Source organism: Trypanosoma grayi (assembly GCF_000691245.1).
Source record: "Trypanosoma grayi strain ANR4 Tgr_288_V1, whole genome shotgun sequence".
In the NCBI taxonomy this organism is placed as follows: domain Eukaryota; phylum Euglenozoa; class Kinetoplastea; order Trypanosomatida; family Trypanosomatidae; genus Trypanosoma; species Trypanosoma grayi.
The window spans coordinates 1-19,411 of NW_008825907.1; the positions used below are offsets into that span (position 1 = coordinate 1).

General features: G+C 55.8%; 9 protein-coding genes across 9 annotated transcripts; 2 read left to right on the forward strand and 7 right to left on the reverse strand.

Annotated features, from left to right (window-relative positions):
• Positions 1–937: 937 nt before the first annotated feature.
• DQ04_02881000 (2-oxoglutarate dehydrogenase, E2 component, dihydrolipoamide succinyltransferase) lies at positions 938–2,203 on the reverse strand (the record flags this gene model as incomplete). Its single annotated transcript, XM_009312305.1, has 1 exon — positions 938–2,203. One exon carries the CDS (start codon positions 2,201–2,203, stop codon positions 938–940), a length of 1,266 nt encoding a protein of 421 aa, XP_009310580.1.
• Positions 2,204–2,427: 224 nt separating this feature from the next.
• Positions 2,428–4,158, reverse strand: DQ04_02881010 (putative dolichyl-P-Man:GDP-Man5GlcNAc2-PP-dolichyl alpha-1,2-mannosyltranslocase; the record flags this gene model as incomplete). Its single annotated transcript, XM_009312306.1, has 1 exon — positions 2,428–4,158. One exon carries the CDS (start codon positions 4,156–4,158, stop codon positions 2,428–2,430), a length of 1,731 nt encoding a protein of 576 aa, XP_009310581.1.
• A 287-nt stretch (positions 4,159–4,445) lies between these two features.
• DQ04_02881020 (putative tRNA methyltransferase complex subunit) lies at positions 4,446–5,444 on the reverse strand (the record flags this gene model as incomplete). The annotated part of the gene is made up of 1 exon (XM_009312307.1): positions 4,446–5,444. The coding sequence occupies one exon, from the start codon at positions 5,442–5,444 to the stop codon at positions 4,446–4,448; it is 999 nt and encodes a 332-aa protein (XP_009310582.1).
• A 519-nt stretch (positions 5,445–5,963) lies between these two features.
• On the reverse strand, positions 5,964–9,266 carry DQ04_02881030 (putative glutamic acid-rich protein precursor; the record flags this gene model as incomplete). Its single annotated transcript, XM_009312308.1, has 1 exon — positions 5,964–9,266. The coding sequence occupies one exon, from the start codon at positions 9,264–9,266 to the stop codon at positions 5,964–5,966; it is 3,303 nt and encodes a 1,100-aa protein (XP_009310583.1).
• Positions 9,267–9,717: 451 nt separating this feature from the next.
• DQ04_02881040 (minichromosome maintenance (MCM) complex subunit) lies at positions 9,718–12,354 on the reverse strand (the record flags this gene model as incomplete). The annotated part of the gene is made up of 1 exon (XM_009312309.1): positions 9,718–12,354. One exon carries the CDS (start codon positions 12,352–12,354, stop codon positions 9,718–9,720), a length of 2,637 nt encoding a protein of 878 aa, XP_009310584.1.
• An 89-nt stretch (positions 12,355–12,443) lies between these two features.
• Positions 12,444–12,752, forward strand: DQ04_02881050 (hypothetical protein; the record flags this gene model as incomplete). The annotated part of the gene is made up of 1 exon (XM_009312310.1): positions 12,444–12,752. The coding sequence occupies one exon, from the start codon at positions 12,444–12,446 to the stop codon at positions 12,750–12,752; it is 309 nt and encodes a 102-aa protein (XP_009310585.1).
• Positions 12,753–13,091: 339 nt separating this feature from the next.
• Positions 13,092–13,523, forward strand: DQ04_02881060 (hypothetical protein; the record flags this gene model as incomplete). The annotated part of the gene is made up of 1 exon (XM_009312311.1): positions 13,092–13,523. The coding sequence occupies one exon, from the start codon at positions 13,092–13,094 to the stop codon at positions 13,521–13,523; it is 432 nt and encodes a 143-aa protein (XP_009310586.1).
• Positions 13,524–14,582: 1,059 nt separating this feature from the next.
• DQ04_02881070 (subtilisin-like serine peptidase) lies at positions 14,583–18,653 on the reverse strand (the record flags this gene model as incomplete). The annotated part of the gene is made up of 1 exon (XM_009312312.1): positions 14,583–18,653. The coding sequence occupies one exon, from the start codon at positions 18,651–18,653 to the stop codon at positions 14,583–14,585; it is 4,071 nt and encodes a 1,356-aa protein (XP_009310587.1).
• A 98-nt stretch (positions 18,654–18,751) lies between these two features.
• On the reverse strand, positions 18,752–19,336 carry DQ04_02881080 (subtilisin-like serine peptidase; the record flags this gene model as incomplete). Its single annotated transcript, XM_009312313.1, has 1 exon — positions 18,752–19,336. One exon carries the CDS (start codon positions 19,334–19,336, stop codon positions 18,752–18,754), a length of 585 nt encoding a protein of 194 aa, XP_009310588.1.
• Between the last annotated feature and the right edge of the window lie 75 nt (positions 19,337–19,411).

The window sequence follows — 19,411 nt, forward strand, 5'->3', positions numbered from 1 at the left end:
CAGCGTATTCCCTCATGCAACCACCCACGCGCAGGTGTGAGACGCCGCGGCCCCACTCTCGCCCCCAACCTTCACGCAGCCGGCGCCCCGCACGTGCCATGGAAAAGTACAACACACACACACACACACACACATACCATATGGCATGAGAGGGAGAGGGGAAGAGAGAGAGAGAGAGTGTGTGTGTGTGTAAATAGATTGGGGGAGTAAAAGACATAAATGGAAGAATGGGGCTCGCGTCCATTCCTTTTCATGGATCGTTTGTGCACATCACCCTTTTGTCATTGCTCACGCATTCTCTACCCACATCCCCACCTCTCTCGTTCTACCTGCGTTTGTCTGTGTGTTTATGTCGGTGTCTATATCCCTGCGTATGTGTGCGGGTATATGTATATATATATACACCGCTTTGCTTTGCTCTGTTTTCATTCATGTTGTCTTTGTTGTTTCAATGTTTCCTCTTTGCTTCATTGTTCATTCATGCTTCTTTGATATTTCTCTTGTTGTTGTGGTTGTTGTTGTTTTTTGTGCCTCCACAGCACAGAACGCATCCACACCCCATTCCCTCCCACACACTGAAATACACACATAGACACACACACACACGCATACATATATATATATATATGNCCCCATTCCCTCCCACACACTGAAATACACACATAGACACACACACACACGCATACATATATATATATATATGTATGTATGTATGTATGTATACATTTATGTACTACCCCGTTGCTTGCTGTTGTGAATATTTCTTCACTTCTTGGCTTTCCCCTTTTCGGTTTGTGTACACGCACAGACCACGGTGTTCGTTTTAAGCGCTCGCTTCAGCCTCGCCACCTCTTCGCGCACTCACTCACAGCTTCACATAACATATACGACCCCGGCGTCCAACTGAACACCGGCGGTTCGCTGCACCGTGTCGGCGCTATGCGAGGTCGAGCACCATGCGGCTGGGGTCTTCGATGAGGTTCTTCACCTTTACAAGGAAGGTCACGGCATCGCTGCCGTCGATGAGGCGGTGGTCGTACGTCAGCGCGACGGCCATCACGTCGCGGATTTTGATCTCGTTGCCAACCACCCACGGCTTCTTCTTTGTGGCGTGCATGCCGAGGATGGCGCTCTGCGGCGGGTTGATGATCGGTGTCCCCATCCACGAGCCAAACACGCCACCGTTGCTGATGGTGAACGTGCCACCTGTCATCTCCGCCATTGTGAGTTTGTTCACCTTCGCACGCTCGCCAAAGTCAGCGATCTGCTTCTCGATCCGCGCAAAATCGGCGGTCTGCACGTCGCGCAGCACAGGCACAACGAGGCCGCGCGGTGTGGAGACGGCGATGCTGATATCCACATAGTCGTGGTAGTCAATGGTGTCGGCACCGAAGGAGGCGTTGACAATGGGCACATCCTGCAGGGCGATCGCGCAGGCCTTCACAAATGGCGACATGAAGCCTAGCTTCACGTTGTGCTTCTTGAAGAAATCGTCCTTGTACCGGTTGCGCAACTCAATGAGCGGTGTCATATCAATCTCGTTGAAGGTCGTTAGCATGGCACATGTATTCTGGCTCGCCTTGAGACGGTCCGCGATACGCTGGCGCATGGAAGAGATGCGCACGCTACGCACGCGCGGGTCGGAGCCTGTCACGGTAGACACAACCTGCGAGGGAGGTGGCGGTGGCGGTGGCGCTGCTGCTGCTGTTGCCTGCGGCTTGGGCTTCGGTGGTGCGGCTTCCTTTGGTGCTGCCGCCTCGTCCNGCGGTGGCGCTGCTGCTGCTGTTGCCTGCGGCTTGGGCTTCGGTGGTGCGGCTTCCTTTGGTGCTGCCGCCTCGTCCCCTTGGGCGGGCGTCGTTGTTGTTGCCGCTGATGCCGGCGCCTCGGCACCGGCTGGGCCCTCCTTCATTGTCGACAGCACCGTGCCAACCTCAACAACGGCTCCATCAGCGTAGTTGATCTGCGTAATGACACCGTTTGCCGGGGCTCGCACATCCACATTGAGCTTGTCAGACTCAATTTGGCAAATGACCTCATCCTCCGAAACGTGATCACCAACCTTCTTCGCCCAGCCTATGACCGTCCCAGAGCTGATGGACTCCGCAATGGTGGGCACGTTGATGCTGATGCAGAAGCGTGTCGCGAGCTTCTGCACATTCCACGTGTTTGTGCGAAGGCCGTGAGTCGTGAAGCGTCGAAGCATGTGGCTTTCTCTCTTCTCTCGACTGTAGTGATTGGTACTAATAAAAAAGCTACCTCCATGGTGAGTGCACGAAATTTAATATACAAAAGGAGCAACAGAGAAAAAAGAAAAACAGAGGTAACGGGAATGGGGCAAGTTACATAGCTGGCCCTTATCGTATCATGCTTTTCACCCATTCCCCCTTCCCGGTGTTGTTGTTGTTGTTGTTGCTCTTCTTCTGCTGTTCAGCGGCGCACGATACTCCAGAGCACGAGACGAATCTCCGGGTCCCACCTCACAACAGCGGTGGCAAAGACGGGCGCCGCGCACACAGCAGCAGCAGCAGCTGCAGCGCCAGACGACGCACATCTCGTGCACGCAAACAGCGCAGCCCAGGTCGCCGCAATACGCGCGTCACACACGGCGCCGAAGTCCCAAAGTTTGAGTTGCAGTGCCACCTTGTCACCAGGCATATGGCTGGCAATGGGATGCATGAGCACAACGCTGACTGATGCCACACAGCGTAGCACCATGCTTGTTCCATTCACTACAATAAGGCCGGCCACCGCGTCGTCGATCCAGCGCAGTCGCAGTACAACGAAGCAAGCAATAATGTACATGGCCGCCTGCGCCACCATAACTCGCTGCGTCAGCCGGAGCGTCGGTGGCGCTGCGGTGGCCCGCACAAACGCGTCGAGCAACCCATTCCATCCCAGCAGCGGCAGCAGGTAGCAGTAGAGCTGCAGCGCCTGCACCGCCTCATGCGAGGCCCAGCGATGCGAGAAGATCCGCAGCAAGAACCCCTCCGCGAGCGGCGGCCCTAGGAGCAGCACTGCCGCACCAAAGTACGAGGCAACGCGCAACATAGTGAAAAGCAGCGCGGCCGCCTCCTTCGGGGAGCCACGGGCGGCGTCACGGCTCCACTTGACAAAACAGGCGCTTTCCCACACACGGAAGATGAGGCGCGCGATGAGGGAGCCGAGATTGGCGACAAGGTCGTAGTGACCCATTGCCGCTGCTGAGCCAAACGCGGCGAGAGCGAAGCGCTCTCCTTCCGTCAGTACGAGGCGCAGGCAGCTCTCACGGAAGAACTGGCACAGTAGCAGCATCTCCCTCGCCGCCTCCACACGCACGGCCCGCCATGAAAGAAAACACCACGGCACACGCTTACGCCACGACAACGATGACTGCAGGGCGGTGCCCCATCGGGCCGTTGCGGCGTACTTCCGCGCCTGCTGCAGCACAGCGCCCTCGCTGCTGCTGTTCCACAGCCGGACGAAGTACACCACTGTCATAATGGCGTGCGCGAGGAACCCGACGGCGAAGCACAGACGCGCGGTCCACGGGTCGCCGCCCAAACCACCACATGCCTTCACAAACGCCAGTGTCACAACAAGACGCACAAGCTGAGCCCAAAACTCAGACGCCACGATGATGCGCACCTGATCGAAAGACTGAACAAGGGCAATGCATGGTTCAGCCGTCAGCGCAACTACAACACTCAGCGCCAGAAGCAGCTCTGGCAACCCCATTGCCGTACTGCCAGCGCTCACCCCACCACTAATCCCATTTAAAGACGTAGCTCCATTCACATGAGAATACGCCGTTAGCGACGGAAACACGTAGATGCCACACCATGATAGCACCTCCATCAAAGCCATGACAGCAACCCCTACGGGAAGAGAGGTTGCCGCACAGTTCATCACCTGTAGAACTGCCTCTCCACTACTCATCTTGTCACGCAAGTTGTGCCGGGCATTCACACTTCGCACGCACTCTCGTGCAAGGAAGAGAACTGTGTTAATGTACAGCTGAGCCGAGAAACTAACGCCATTCTCGCCCGGCGTGAGCTGGCGCGTCAGAACTGTGGTCAGCGCGAACGTCACCAGCTTCAGCGCGACGCTAAGCACGAGAGCGGAGGCCAGCTGTCCCTTGAACCCCATCCCGCCTCCACCACTGTCGCTGGGAGTGTTCATGCTAACCGTACCTCCACAGCTGGCGGTGTCTGTGTGTGTGTGTGTGTAAACGTCACGAAGAGAACGAACACCTGAAAGAAAAAAAAGAAAAGGAAAAGGCACGGCATGGGAAATAAGGAAGATCAGCAAGTTGGGGGGCACACGACTCTCCCTTATGCTTACCGATACGCAAGAGAGAAAGAGAGAGAGATGCACAGGCACACGCCGACACTGCAACGGAGACAAAAGCAGCAGCGGCGACCCATTTAACCGTACCACAGAGAGGTGCGCCTACGCCGGTGTTGCGCTCAGCTCCCGCCGTTGTTATTCTCGCCACTCAATGGGCTGCCGTCGTCCGCGTCCATTCCAGGGATGCGCTCGAGCCGCCGCCGCGCAAAGGTGAGATACGCGCTGTGGCCCTTTGACACTAGCGCGCTGCGGAACTTGTAGCGCCCCGGTTGTCCATCCTCTTCTCGACCACGCTTGTAGACGGGGTTGAAGTCCCGCGTGAGCGCCTCCACCGTACGGATGTCGAGGAACTCGAAGGGCTCCTGCCGCAGCCGCTGCGCCGTCCGCTGTGACTGCTCGATGCACGGCGAGAAGGTACACAGCATGCCCCCTGGGACGAGAACATGCTGCACGTTCTCGATGGCGAGCCACGGCGCCGGCACGTCGAGGAACACGGCGTCCACATGTTTCTTCGGCAAGCCGAAGCCGTGGCGCGGTTCAGTGCTGTCGCCGCAGTCCTCCTCCCCGCCGGGCACGACGTTGTCGTCGTCGAAGGCGGTGGCACACACATCGCGCCAGTTGCAAGTCACGAGGGATGCCGCCAGCCCGTTGCGGCGGAACTCCTGTCGCGCCTCCAGGCAGCGGCCCTTGTGGAAATCAAACGTGTATACGGTGCCGTTCGGAGCGACGGTCTTGGCGAGGGAGTGCGTGAGCGAGCCGCTGCCGGTCCCCGCCTCCGCGACGCGGCAGCCGGGGCGCAGGCGGAGGTTGAAAATGATGACGGCAATGTCGGTGTCATAGATGATCTGTGTGCGGTGCGGCACTGCCAGCGTCCACAGGTCCGCGCTGCTCTGCAGCACGAGGATGGTGGGCACCGCGCGAGTGTCGTCCTTGATGTTGCTCCGGCCTTCAACGCGTGTGCCGAGCGGCCGGCCGATGATGTCGTCGTGGCGGAACTTCCCTTCTCTACAGTGCAGCACCTCCCCGCGGCGGAGCAGCAGGGGCGTCACGTTGAGATGTCCACGCAGTACGAGCACCACATCACCCTCTGCTGCAACGGCTCCGCGCGGCGCTAGCATGCCTTCTCTGTCACTACCCGTGAAGAAATGAAGGAAGAGAGATAAAGAGAGGGAGTTAAAAGTGTTTGTGTATACGTGTGTATGCACCTGATGCTCTCCTGTCTTGCCAATGAACTTCCCACTTGGGGGAGGGAACAGTGTTTTGTACACAAGCGAAGCTCACGCGGAGGAGAGAGAGAGAGAGAGAGTGTGTGTGTAGGGAGGAATGGGCCGGAGAAAAACAAAGGAGATACCCCGCGCCGTACAACAAAACGACGTGCGGCCTTTGTTTGCTTCGTTGCTGTTTGCTCCGCCGTACACACACACACACACACACACACACACACACACACACACACACACACATCCGCCGCCACTCCCCACTCTTCCAGTCAATGTGGGACCGTACTCGGGAGCCATTCGGTACAGCGTATAAGTCGCAGCATAAGTACGAGGAGACACACACTCACAGAGACACAGGCACAGATATCCCCGCCCACCCACTCTCTTTTTTGTTACTTGCTCACTTTTTCCACATCACTAATCCGTCACGAAGCGCTGAATGGAGGCGCTAAGTTCGCCATGGCGCTGTGGCGGTGCCGCGAGATCGAGAAGGATCTGACTCCACTTCTGCACAAGCTCGGTGTGTGGCCGCTGTTTCGAGGGGCTCAAGCGCGGCGATTTCCTTTTCGTGCCGGATGCATCCCTCTCATGTGTGTGGTAGCGGCCCGCGGGGGAACGGTGTCTTCGATGCTGTTTCTGTTCCTCGTGGTGGTGTCGATGTTGACGATTATGATGATGTCGTTCCGGGGACACGGACGCCTTCGCGGCCTGCAGTTTGCTGATGTGCCCCGTAAGGTGCTCGAGGCGGTCGCCAAGTGTACCGACGAGCGAGAGCAGCTGCGAGTTCACTGGGCCCGCATCTGCGGTGTCGCACAGCAGGCCCCCGCCGCCATTGTTGAGGGATGGCGCAAGGCTAGCGTTGCGCACTTCATTGTGCCAATCCTCACGAGCAGCATTAAGGGCCCCGCGCCGTGTGCTAAACTCACGCTGCTGTTCATTCAAAAATCGCAATGCCTCGGAAGAGAAGGGCGTGGGGTGTCGGACTTCTTCCGTGCCGGATTGCAAGGCTGTTGAGGATATCATTTCAGCGATTGGGCCACCACGCATTTGCTGCAGCTGTTGTTGATGATATTGTTGTAATAGTTGTAGCTGATACTGTCGCTGCTGCTGCTGCTGCAGTTGTGGCTGCTCTTGCTCTTGCGGTGGTTTTTGCTCTTGCACCACGAGAGCCTCTCCCAGCCTCGCAATCTCTGCTTTGATCGACTCGAGCTCCGCCTGCATCTTCAACTCCTGTTCCTCATATGTCTTCTCTATCGCGCTAAGGCGCCGTTGGAGCAGCTCTAGCGGAATCCCAGGAGTCTGTGGTGGTTGGCGTTTCGCTGCTGCTTCCGCCGCTGCTGCTGCTGCTTCCTCTTTTCTTTTTTCCGCCGCCTTTTGTGCCTTGACCAGAGCCTCCTCCTTCGCCGCAAGGCGCATTTTCTCCTCCTGCTTTTTAGCCCTCGCTTCCTCCTGTGCTTCAACGTCCTGGCGCTCCTTCTGTGCGTATGCCAGCATCTCCTCATCGATCTCCGCCACAAAGGCGCGGCGCTCATCATCATAGCGGCGGCGGATTTTCTCCTCTGCAGACCGCTGCTCTGCCTCCATCGCCTGCAGCGCCGTCCCCACCGCCTTCTGCTGCGCCTCGCGCAACATCTCCTCCATCTCCGCCTTGGCTTCTCCCAACAGCTTCGCCTTCTGCTCGGCGACCTTCTTGTCGTACGCCTCCTTCGCCACCTTGTGGGCTGCCAACGCCTTGTCACGCCGGCGTTCGAAGTCCTCCTGCTCGAGCCGCCGCTGCGCCTCAGTGGAGCGGATGAACACCTTGACGGCACCCTCAACAGCCCCTGTCACCCGCGCCTCCATCGGGGCGGTGGTGCGCGTGAATTCCTCCTGAAGTGTGGCACGGAGAAGCTCCTCCGTCTCTTGCAGCGTCTTCGCCTTCTGAGCTAGCACAGCGGAGAAGGCCGCACGGAGACCCGCACCCTCTTCTGTTGGAGCAGTTGTGGCGGTGGTATTGGTGGTGGTGGTATTGGTGGTGGTGGCCGTATTCGTGGAGGCAGGGGACAAGGGTGTCGATGGCGTGGAAGACGCCTGCGGCGGCCGCTGCACTGCAGCAAGTTTCTTTCGGCGGTCGTCTTCGAGTACCCGTATGCGTGCCATCTCCTCCGCCCTCCAGCGGCGGCGCAACTCCTCGAGTGCGTCACCCGCCGCTCCAGCTGCTGCGCTGCGCGCGTTTCCGAGAGAAACAGGGGCCGGACCCTCAAGCTCACAGAGCTCTCTGCGCATTTGTTTGAGCTTCCCCTCCATTGCGGTGCGAAGAGTCTCCTGCTCCTCGCGTGATCGACACAGAATGGCGGCGACTTCTTCTTTCTCTTGCGCGCGTATGGCAGCGACTCGAGCGCTGTCACTCTCTGCCGTTGATGCGCCTGTAGATGCCGCTGCCGGTGTTGTCGTTGTTGCTACAGCGCTACTGTTGTCCTGACGCTTCATCGACTCCTCATGTTTCTTTTGCATCGAGGCCATTTCTGTTTTCTGGCGCCGCTCGGCCGCCTCCTTGAGCTGTCTCATCTCTTCCTGTGACTTGTTCCGCAATGCATCCTTCCGTGCCGTGAATTCGGCACGTGCCTCGGCTCTCACCTTCTCTAGTGATGCAGCTGCACTCGTTTCCATCTGCTTCCGCTGCTGCTCAAGCTGCTGTTTCAAGGTTGCCTCCGCCTTCGCCACCTCGCTGGCGACGCGCTGCGTGTGCTCCTCTTTTAGGCTTGCCAGCTGCTGCTTGAGCTTCTCCTCCTCCACCCGCTCGCGGTCAAGACTGGCCTTCCACGTGTCCTCCAGCTCTCGCCGTCTGCGCCTGAGCTCCGCCTCCTCCGCCGCAGCAGCTTCACCACGCACCGCCGCCCACCTCGCCTCAAGATCCTCCCGCAGTCGCGTCAACTCTGTCTCGTGCATTTTCCGCATCTCCTGCAGTCGTTCTTGTTGCATCACCTCCGCCTTTTCCTCCTCTGCCTTGAACTCCGCCTCGCGCTCCTCGCGTATCTTCTCCTCAAGGTTCTTCTCAGCCTCCGACATGATGCGCCGCTCACCACCACCGCCGCCGCCGCTTGGTGTCGTCTGCTTTGCCGCGTCAGCTGCAGGTACCACACGGGGCGGCAGGCCCTTGAGCGTCAGCCCGTTGTTTGTTGTTAGCTTCGTGGAGCCGAGGGCCGACCCGAGTGCCACGGGGGAAGTCGCCGTGGCATCCCTCATCGTTCCTGGTGGTGGCATCTTCATAATGAGTCCCGAGCCGCCACTATTACTGCTGACACCACCCCCACCACCACCACCACCTGCAGTAGTAGTGGTAGTTCCACCGACTCCGCCTCTTTCACGGTTGTGTGCACCACCACCAGTTTTCTTTCGCTCCTTCTCTTTAATAAAACTCTCGCGGAAAAACTCATCCATCGGGTGGTTCCATGTGCTTTCACCCGTTCTAAAGTTGAAGTAGTAGATTTCGTCCTCATTGGTGCGGCACGGCCGCCAGTCCTTCGGCAGAGGCGCCTTTAGCCCATCACGGGCAATATGCAGAAACTCTTTGTCTTCCGGCAGCTGCATCCCCATCCACGCGGCAAACTCCTCAATCTCCTCCTGTGTCGGCTCGTAGTTTCCGTCGGCGTTGTCTTCCAGCACGACGGAGACAGTTCCGTCCTCGCCGACGAACGTCTCGCCGGGTGCAGGGATAACCACATCCGCCTCGGCCGGCATCCCTTGAATACGTGACACGGCAGGCAGTAGCGTGTGTGTGTGTGTGTGTGTGACTGATGGTAGGGCAACACACACTTACGCACGCACGAATTGCCCCAGCACGACACCTGTGGGGTGGGTAGGGGGACGGACGGACGGACAGACAGACAGACAGACAGAGAGAGATAGGGAAAGAGAGGAAAGAAAGAAAGAAAGAAAAAGTGCAACAAGACCACGGCAGATTCATCCTGTCAGTTCAAGCATCTCAGAAGACTTCTATTTTTATTCGACGGGTTTTGGAAGGGAGGGGGGAGGTGGTGAGGTTTGTCATGTTAAAACCATGCAAAACGCATTTTGCAAAACGCAACCACTTCCAATCTCTCGTATGCTGCCACTTTCTATGGCTGTAGCACTGGTGCATTTTGTGGGAAGCAACTCTCATCGGCCTCACAGAGACCCCACACACCAACTGTTACTGTTTTGTGACGTCAGGTATGTAGTTGGGGTCAAGGAAGATCCGAGTCCCCTCTCCATCCTTGATCTCCACTTCAAGTAGGTTTCCATCCTTCAGCATCTTTTGTATGACGAGGTTCACGTACCGCAGCTCGACCTCCAGTTGTGCCTTATTAAGGGAACGCACCTGCTCCATATACCACGTCACTAGCTCCGCACGCGACGGTGGGTCTGACTCCCCGAGTGACTGGATCCGCGAGACGAGGCGGTTCACAATGCTGAAATAGTGATCTGCATTAATAACAGTCTTTCGAGGCGCTGGGGTGGCCGACGCCGCTGTTGTAATGGCTACCGCTTTCTTTCCCTTTCGTCTCGCTCCGGTGGACCTTCCACCCTCCCTTGCCTGAGCTGTCTCTTGCTGCTGCTGCTGCTGTTGCGGTTGCTGCTCTTGTTGGTTCTGCCTTTGTTCACCTTCCTGTGGTTCTCCTTTCACCGCGGCTGACCCAACATCGAAGGGGTCAGTGATGCCGACGAGTTCCACCTCCGTCATGTCAAGCGTGGAGAGGGACTGGCGCATTAGCTCTAGTGCCACTTCCACATGAGCCGCCTTCACATCCTCGCTCATGTATATTTTCGCCGTCGCCTCTGATAGACGAATGATGCTCTCCAGTAGACGTGTTGTGACACGATACACCTTGCTACGATTTGATAGCGAATCCTGTAGTCGCATGTCCCTGTACGCCGAGACGATGAGGTGTACCGCCTCTTCTCGAAGCCGCGGCGTGAGGGAGCGTGTGTAACGCAGGTACAGCTGAAAGTCCTCTACTGAGAAAGGCGGGCGAACAGCGCGGTCACCAAAGCGGTGCAGACGCAGAAGCTGATCCGCAATGGCGTAGTCAGCATCGTCACTCGACTCATCCACAATCACAAACATGAGATCGAAGCGCGACATGATTGGTGCCGTCATGGCCACATTCTTTTGCAAGGGCTTTCGGCGGTCGTACTTGCCACCGATGGGGTTCATCGCGGCGAGGAGCGATGTCCTGGCGCTCAAGGTTGCTTTAATCCCTGCCTTGGCGATGGATATTGTCTGTTGCTCCATTGCCTCGTGGATTGCCACTTGGTCCTTCACGTCCATCTTGTCAAACTCGTCAATGCAGCAAACACCACGGTCACTCAGCATGAGTGCGCCTGCCTCTATGGTGCGGTCACCGGTGTCAGCGTCACGCGTGACAGTAGCGGTGAGACCGCTCGCGGTGGAGGCTTTACCGCTCGTGTAAACGCCACGCGCAGCGTTGCCAGAGACCCACTTGAGGAACTGCGACTTTGCAGTGGATGGGTCGCCAATGATGCACACATTGATGTCGCCGCGCAGCCCAATCTGCTCCACGGTGTTCTTCGACACGCCCCCCACCATCTGCAGCAAGAGGCCCAACTTCACGACGTCGTGTTTGAAAATGTTTGGGGCGATGCACTCAGTGAGGGCCTTGAGTAGGTTGTCGTGGCTCCGCATCAGCCGCACCTTCTGCATCTCCGCTGGCGTGAGCCGCACCGCCTCTCGCTCCGCCGCGCCGTCGGTGGAGTCCTTCACCGCCTCCGTCATTTTGCGGTCGTCGCCGCTCGCGTCGGTGACGGTGGTGGCGAGAAAGCACATGCGGTAGTTCAGTTCCCGCACACCAAGCACCCGCAGCCCGGTAGCGCCCTCCATGTCCTGCTGCGCCTCCTGTTGTGCTCGCTGCCCGCTGGACATCTCCCGCTGCACCTCGCGGCGGTTGGCCTGGTTGAACAGCTTCGCCACCTCCGGGACAACGATAGGGCAACCGACCGCAACGATGCGGTCACCCGGCTTCGCCACCTCCACCGCATCGTTGCGGGCGATAAGCTCCATCGTGCGTGGCATGCTTCCAGCTGGAATGTTGTTCGCATCCTCTTGTAGTCGTATCTTCTGCCAGTCCCCGAACCTCGTGTGCGGATGGGTAGGAACGAGCTGAAAACGGTTCTTGTTCTCGCACTGTGGATTTCGACAGGCAGGCGGCTCCGTGTAGTGGAACTGCTGGTCAACTGGATTGCTCTCTGTCCCGCAGTCACCGCAGCGAAAGACGCCAACAATCAGCTCGGGACGCACCTGAGAGGTTCGCGTCACGACGCCCTTGATGGAGCACAACTGCCCCACCAGCGATGCGCGCAGCACACGAATGCTCAGGCAGCGCGGCACACACGAGAACACCAAACTGGGGCTGCACTTGCCACGATTGGCGTACTCCTCTGCGTAGTACTGCGAGAGCACCTGGTGCAGTGCGGCGTCCATGAAGGGCGCGAACCGCTGGTAGTCAAACTCAATCGCAGTGGCGGCATCCTCGTCAAAGAGGCTAAAGTCGTTCCATCGCACGACACAGGTGGACCAGTCGGTGCAGGTGCTGATACGCTCAAGTTGCTGCACAATGTACTGCATGCCAGAGAGTTGTGCTGCGACATGTGCTGCTGTTTCTGCTTCTTCTTCTTCAGACATTGCGCACCGCAGCGACGGGTCCACCAGGCGGCTCAGAAACATGTACATTATGTCACGCACTCGCGTGCCATCGGCATCAACCTCGAGAATCGCCGACGGCTCCTCGCGCGGTGCCCCCGCGTCGCTCACCAAGGCGGCGGGGTTCATCCGCTACCTTGCCCACCAAAACCAGCCTTTACGCAGGCAGCAAACGCAGAAAAGAAGGAACAAGAGAACAAAAAAAATTTTTTTTTGTCATGCGGCCGTGCCCGAAGCACACAAAACACACATGCAAGGTGGAGGTATGGCAGTGCGATCATCAGGTGCTGCACCCCACCTGGAGAACTGCACGGACAACAGGCAAGCAACGCAGAAGACTTCCAACGAGTGCAGTGGCGGTGCTCAGACTCCACCCAAAGGAACACGAAACCCCTCCACATGAGACAAGCCAAAACAAAAAATGTATTACCCGGGAAGTACGGCAGGGAGAGGCATCATCCATGCGCATAATATGGGAAAATCTGCGTTGTCCAGGTAATCGTGAGCCCACCATCACGAATATTTAAGCAGTATCACGCGTCCCACACATCTGCAGCAGCCAACAGAACACAAAACAAGAAACAAATAAATAAATGGTGCTCGAGAAGCCGCACAGAAGAAATACCTCCGTTTCTCCTTCAACCTTCACTTAAGGAGCCTAATAAAACCAACCCAGAGCAAAAAAAGAAAACAGCCAAATAAAAAGGAATGTTTAAAAAATAAAATTGGAAAAGACTACACATCTTTTCAACGGTCGATAGACACCAGAGGCTTACTGCAACGCAATCGTTTGCTGCATCCACCCGGGACACGCCCTGCTGAAAGCGGACCCCCACTGCGGCTAAGCGGTTGCATATAATCCAACGATGTGGGGTGTCCTTCATCACTGCTCACATAAGCATCACGGCAACTCCACGAAGCACAAGCGAACCAAGAAAAGCAGCAGTAGAGGCCGCAACCATACTGTCATCGATATTTTCTTCACAGTGGTGTTCGACGTGGCGCCCTTGTGTATTTCCCCATCGCCACTCTCCACGCCATTCTTTTTTGCAGCACTCACATCACCACCACTGACAGAGGCGTCTAGTGCAGGCAAGGGCAACGTTCCTGGGATGGAGGAGTTGGCACCCTCGGGCCCAGCAGCACCGCTTGATGGCACAGTCCACCTGCCCCCGGAACGGCGGGGAAACGTCGACAGCAAGACTGCTCCTCCCCTTGGAGGTGATAATGTACACCTCATGATACTTTGGGAACATACAAAGAAACTCATCCGGAACGAAGCATCGCGTTATCTATAAACTGTAGCCAAACCAAAAAAGCGCCACCACAAGGAACATGTGACGAATCCGTTTGTGCCACTTCCATTGGAAGTATGTGAGGGCCCACGTGTCTTGTTACCATGGAACCTGTTTCGCCCTACTCCTTTGCGCCCAAGAGCAGATAGTAGCGCATTCTCCTTCAGTGCACATGGCGAAATGCCGAGTGGGCCGCGGCCGCCCCTTCCCCCTCAGATTGAACGGCACCCTTGACGTCTGGATGCCATTTCACGTTTCACCTCCCTTACTGTTCCTCCTGCTGGATTCCTGCAGAAACCTTTGTCGTGCACCGGTATCGCGGTGGGAAACGTCCACGCCTCATCCTCCATTCTTACTCTCGAGTATGTCTATTTGTTTGTAGTTTTGAATACCCTTCCCACTTGCAGTGGCCCTCTCGCGCCTTACCCAGGCGTCACTGTAGGCGCAGACACGCACACAATAATATCACCTTGATTCTTTTTTCATCTTAACCTTGCTTCGCAGTAGTACAATGGAGCATGACAGGAATGCCTAAGGTCACATTCATGTTGTTCAAATTCACCACAATGGGTTTTATTAGCGTTTTTGTTTGTTTGTTTGTTTGTTTGTTTTTTCGTTTTCTTCGTTTTAGTTTCCATAAATACTTTTTTTTTTGTTTTCTACTCCTGGGTGTGTGCCATGGTNAATGGAGCATGACAGGAATGCCTAAGGTCACATTCATGTTGTTCAAATTCACCACAATGGGTTTTATTAGCGTTTTTGTTTGTTTGTTTTTTCGTTTTCTTCGTTTTAGTTTCCATAAATACTTTTTTTTTTGTTTTCTACTCCTGGGTGTGTGCCATGGTAGTAGAGCAGCGGGGTTCCCTGACCCAGCAGACACCACTGGGACACAATATTGCCTTACCTGGTACAGAGACACCTCGAGAGAGGGAGCAGAGAAATAATGCTTGAGCTACATAAAATCATGTGGAAAGGAAAGTAGCTTCATTTTTCAACTTCTACAGCCATCATCATCATTAATCACCATCCTTGATCACAGAAGCGACATTATTTGCTGCACAATCACTTCATACTGCTAGAAAATAACATCAACCCCAGGCCCAACAATGCCCCCCAGAAAATGCCCACCGCCAACGACAAAGTCCAGTGGCCGATATCCCGCAGCGGCCCCAGTGCGCACAACACACCAGAGAAGAGCACAACCACCAGCAGCACCAAAAGATGAGCTGTAATTGCAATCTGGCCAGTGCGGATGCATGATAGAACCACTGACACATTAAGCGTAAGTGCAACGCCTATACACGCAATGCAGGAAGTGAAAATGGAAGGCAGTGCAAATTTGAGTGCCCCCTGAAACGCCACCTTACGAGTCACATCACGTGCGAACAGATGTGAAGTGTTGATCCGCAAGAAGTCAAAGTAACCAGAGGCAAGATTAACCAGGTACTCAACCGCAATTGGAACCACAGGAATCACACACAATTCCAGAACGGCATCGAGCTTCCAAGACATCACGACACACGCCACAAGTGCGCCGAACAATACGGTCATTGCACCTAACGTGAGCCCGATTGCCACCACAATGCTTATAAAATATATATGCACAGCAGCCAAGGTGAACAAACAGCCAATTAAGATTACCAAGAGGAGGGTATGTTCTGATTCCACCTCGGCGATGGCGGGGGGCCACGAGGGGGATGACACCCACACATTTATCCGGGTCTCGTGCAGTATTCCACTAATGTTCTCTAGAATTTCTCGCTCATCCTTGTAGTTCGTATTAATATCCCCCGCTGCTGCATCGATTCTCGTCTCGGAGTGTGAGTTAAGCAGCATATAATTCCAGCTCAGCGGAGTCCCGTGCTGCATGCTGAACCCAACCTCCCTGAAACGTCGGTTGGCGGCCGCAAAATCAAACACCGACTGCACGGATGGGACGTAGTTAAGCCCCACACTCTGCAAGTAGTCTGCAAGAAAGCAGCTAACAGGGAAAGGCCTCATCATACTGAGAGCAGCACAGAGGCGCAGAACAGCTTTGCACCAGGAGGGATCACCAAACATTTCACCCATATTCGTCAAGCCTAGAAAGTATGTAACATTAATGGGCGGGGCGCTCGTGTCATTACAGTTGTTGTGTCCTCCACACAAACCGCAGTCATCAGCCACAAGTCCACTATTCGGGATGCCGTCACAACCACGGCAGAAGCCATCACCACCACACACCCCACACGCATCCGTCACCACCACAAGCGCTGGATCAGTGTACGACAGACCGTTGCACCCAGTGATCGTTCCTTCCACCGTACACGTGCTACCAGCGGGGCCAAGACAAGTGTCACATGTGGATCCCCCCCAGACAGTGGGTTGATTGCAGCTGCAACTCAGTGCGGCATCAACCGCAGGAACGTCATACGCCCTCGCCCAGTCACACGTTGCCGTTGTTTTGTCCCACCAGCATTCGGTATCGGCATTGCATTCTTGTTGTCCGTAGGCTTTGCAATACGAGGTGGAGGGCCCCTTCTGTATTTCACAAGCAGAGCACGCCACTTCTTCTTCCCTATCCACCTCAGTGCAGTGCTCTGAAATGCATGTGCGAATATTCCAGTACTCCAGTGACGGTTCAGGGCAGTCACCTTTCGCAACGCAGCCGGCAGCACAGGCCTGGCAACGCTCACCCTCAAAACCACCCTGGCACAAACATGCACCTGTGGTCGGGTCGCACATGCCACCATTGAGGCAGTCGCACAGCTGACATGACGGGCCTCGCCAATGGCCGATGCAACCGCATCCGTCACCACTGGGCAGCGGCGACTCCGCAGCGGTGAGCCATCGTCCCCGCAGCGAACAGTTGGTCGCGAGTTCGCAGCGTTCCCCGGCGTATCCTGGAAAGCACACACACTTCATGGAAACTGTGTCGAACATACCATGGTCACACTCCACTTTAGTCACATTGCAGTATACACCAATCATCCCAGGAGGGCAGCGGGTGCAGCGGCCGACTGATATATTGCACACGCACTCACTGCTGTCATGATCGGCGTCGCACTCCAATGTGCAATTGGGATTTACATTGTGTGGGAGAAACCCCTCGCGACACTCACCGCATGTCTCCCCTGTAAACTGCTCTTCGCAGACACACTTCGCAGTGTAGCCATCACAGTGTCCGTGGGACCCGCATGTATCCTTGGTGCACTTCACGGAACAGTTCGTTCCACCCATGTCGCTGATATTCAGTGCCCACTCACAGTACGGACAGTCGTGCTGCAGCTGACATGAGCACGCGTCTACAGATGACTCGCGGTCCACGCACCCACCGCACATCGACTCCTCATGCGTACCGTTGACATTCCCTGCACAGTCTACACATTCATTTGTGCCGTTGCAAACATCGCAACGATCCACGAGCATGTTAATCTGATCGGTATATCCCTGTGCACGACAGATGCTCAAGTCCCTATCGCTTGCCAAGTGAAATCTATCCGCAGAGGCGTAGTACGGACCACAAAACTCACATGTTCCTTGCTGCCCAAACACCCCATCCAGCGCGTGAAACACATCTGCACGGCCGTCGTCATCCAGTATAGTGAACAGCTGCGGGCCTGGCACGACCCTCAAGCCAATAACGCAGGAGGTTATGAAAAGGGCGAGGAGGAACACAACAAGAAGCCACCGCACCTTGTACAGTGCTGGAGCAAAGAAGCTGTAAGAACAGCTTTCTACAACGTCGAAGTCAACGCGCTTCATCTTCCGCTTCATTATCCGAGCATCGCGCTGCTCGGGTGTCTCGTCCATGCGTGTGCCAAGCAGTCCCCAGCATCCCTGCCGTCCGTGTTCGTGCCGGTGTCTCCAACGGTACTTCAGCTTGCGAATTCCCCATCCGGTCAACTCTTCTTCCTCAACGGCATCTATATTTGTCTCAACGACGACATCAGTGGAGATTCTACTTGGCGCCCCGCCACCACCGCCACCAACACCGTTGCTGCTACTGTTGCCGCTACCAACTACCCACGAGAGGCTTTGGCTCTTCACAAGGGCACGAACTGCCAGAGGAAGTAGTTGATTATCCGCAGCACCCTCGACACCAAGCACGTCGCCCACATGTCTCCACGACATCGCCCACGTCTCGATCGAGTTACACTCGCCACCTAATTCCTCCGCAATGCGCTGGACTTCCGGCGGGGCGGTGGGCGGCTCCGTGGCAGGCTGGTCTGAAATGGCGTTGGACATTGCCGTCCAGCTGGTGACACTTCGTTGCGTCATGGGGAAAGGAATGTGGATGACATCTGATTGGCGCACCATCCGCGGATTGAAATACAGGCAGCGCGTACTTCTCTCGGGCATTGACGCTTCCACCCCACCCAGTGGGTTAGCGAGGCCCACTTCTATGAAATCATCTATACAGAAAGCGGGGAGTCCGTCTTCTGCCTCATCCAGGTCCTGCCTGCGCCGCACCATTTCTTCTTTTCTCTTTCGGGCCTTGTGCATAGCGCCAGCAATTCCTTGCCGTGTATCCCACACTGCCGTGGCCGCTGCTGCCTGAAACTGCCGCTGGAGTCGCTTCCTCAAAGATCCCCGGCTGACTCCTTCACCCTCACTTGCGCTTTCTCCGTCGCCTGCCTCTATGGATGCTGGTTCATCCTGTATCTTCAGCTCGCGCAACACTGGGAAGAGGGCCTCCTGACGCGGCATGACCTTTGCGTGGTTATTAATGATGTCGATCTGCTTCTGCATGTCACGCCGCCTGTTGGATAATATGAGGTGGTGTAGCACAAGGACAGCTGGGGTCACCAGGGTGATTAGGTACACGTTGATGATCACAGCCACAAGAAGAAGGAAACTGTTCTGCCGGACAACCATGTAGCCAGAGCGGGTGCCGACGGCAAAGAGGCTGATAGCAATAATGTTTGCAACCCACACACCGCGCGTTGCATGGCGCAGGGTGAACGAGACACGCTGGTCCAGGCTTAGGTTGTTCCGTCGCCCTGATGTCGGCATGCTACCACTAGCCACAAAGGTATCGAAATAGCTGAGCGTTGCGTGCATGGTAAACGACATCACCCATACAACGGAGGGCACCAGAAAAAAAGGAAGAGGTCCTCGTGTAATTGCCAATATTCCGGCGGCGCTGAACATCACAAATGGCACCAACACCGCTGTGTAGACTCCTATCACGAAGGACCCGGTGTGTACCCAGGTGCAGACGAAGCAGATGGCCATCGCGATGGGTATCTTCAANCCGCTGTGTAGACTCCTATCACGAAGGACCCGGTGTGTACCCAGGTGCAGACGAAGCAGATGGCCATCGCGATGGGTATCTTCAACGATTCATATTGCATCTCGTTTATTGTACGTGTGTCTTCCACTGAAGGCCCACTTATTGTAAATACCAAATACGGGTGTGATACATTAAATATGGCTCTAAAGGCGGTTGCAACAAACCGAATGTATGACATGCGGTATTTGATGCTTTCCATTTTGTCACTCTTATCTGGTGACGATGCAAGCGTAAACTGCGAGCGCAAGTACGCAGCATGTGGATTGTTAGACGACACACCATGATCTGTGAACCAGCGGTAGTTGGAGTTGGAAAAGAGAAGCGGCAGTGGGTTTGTCTGCACAACTGGGCCAGCTCCATCCATGTGCCACTTCCCCGCTGTATCACGGCGCGGGAAGTAGTATTGTGTTAGGGAAGATACTGGAGCACATATTGGCGCCTCCTCCTGTAACGTGCCGTACTCAAGGTTATTGGTAAAACATAACTCTTTGTAGTTGCTAGCCTGCTCAATTTTGTCCTCTACGAGCCGCAGGGCTTGCATGTTGCGTGGATCCAAGAGATTGGCGCTGCCTTCCTGCTGAAAGGCGCTTAATTTTTTATAGTCCACCGCAACCCG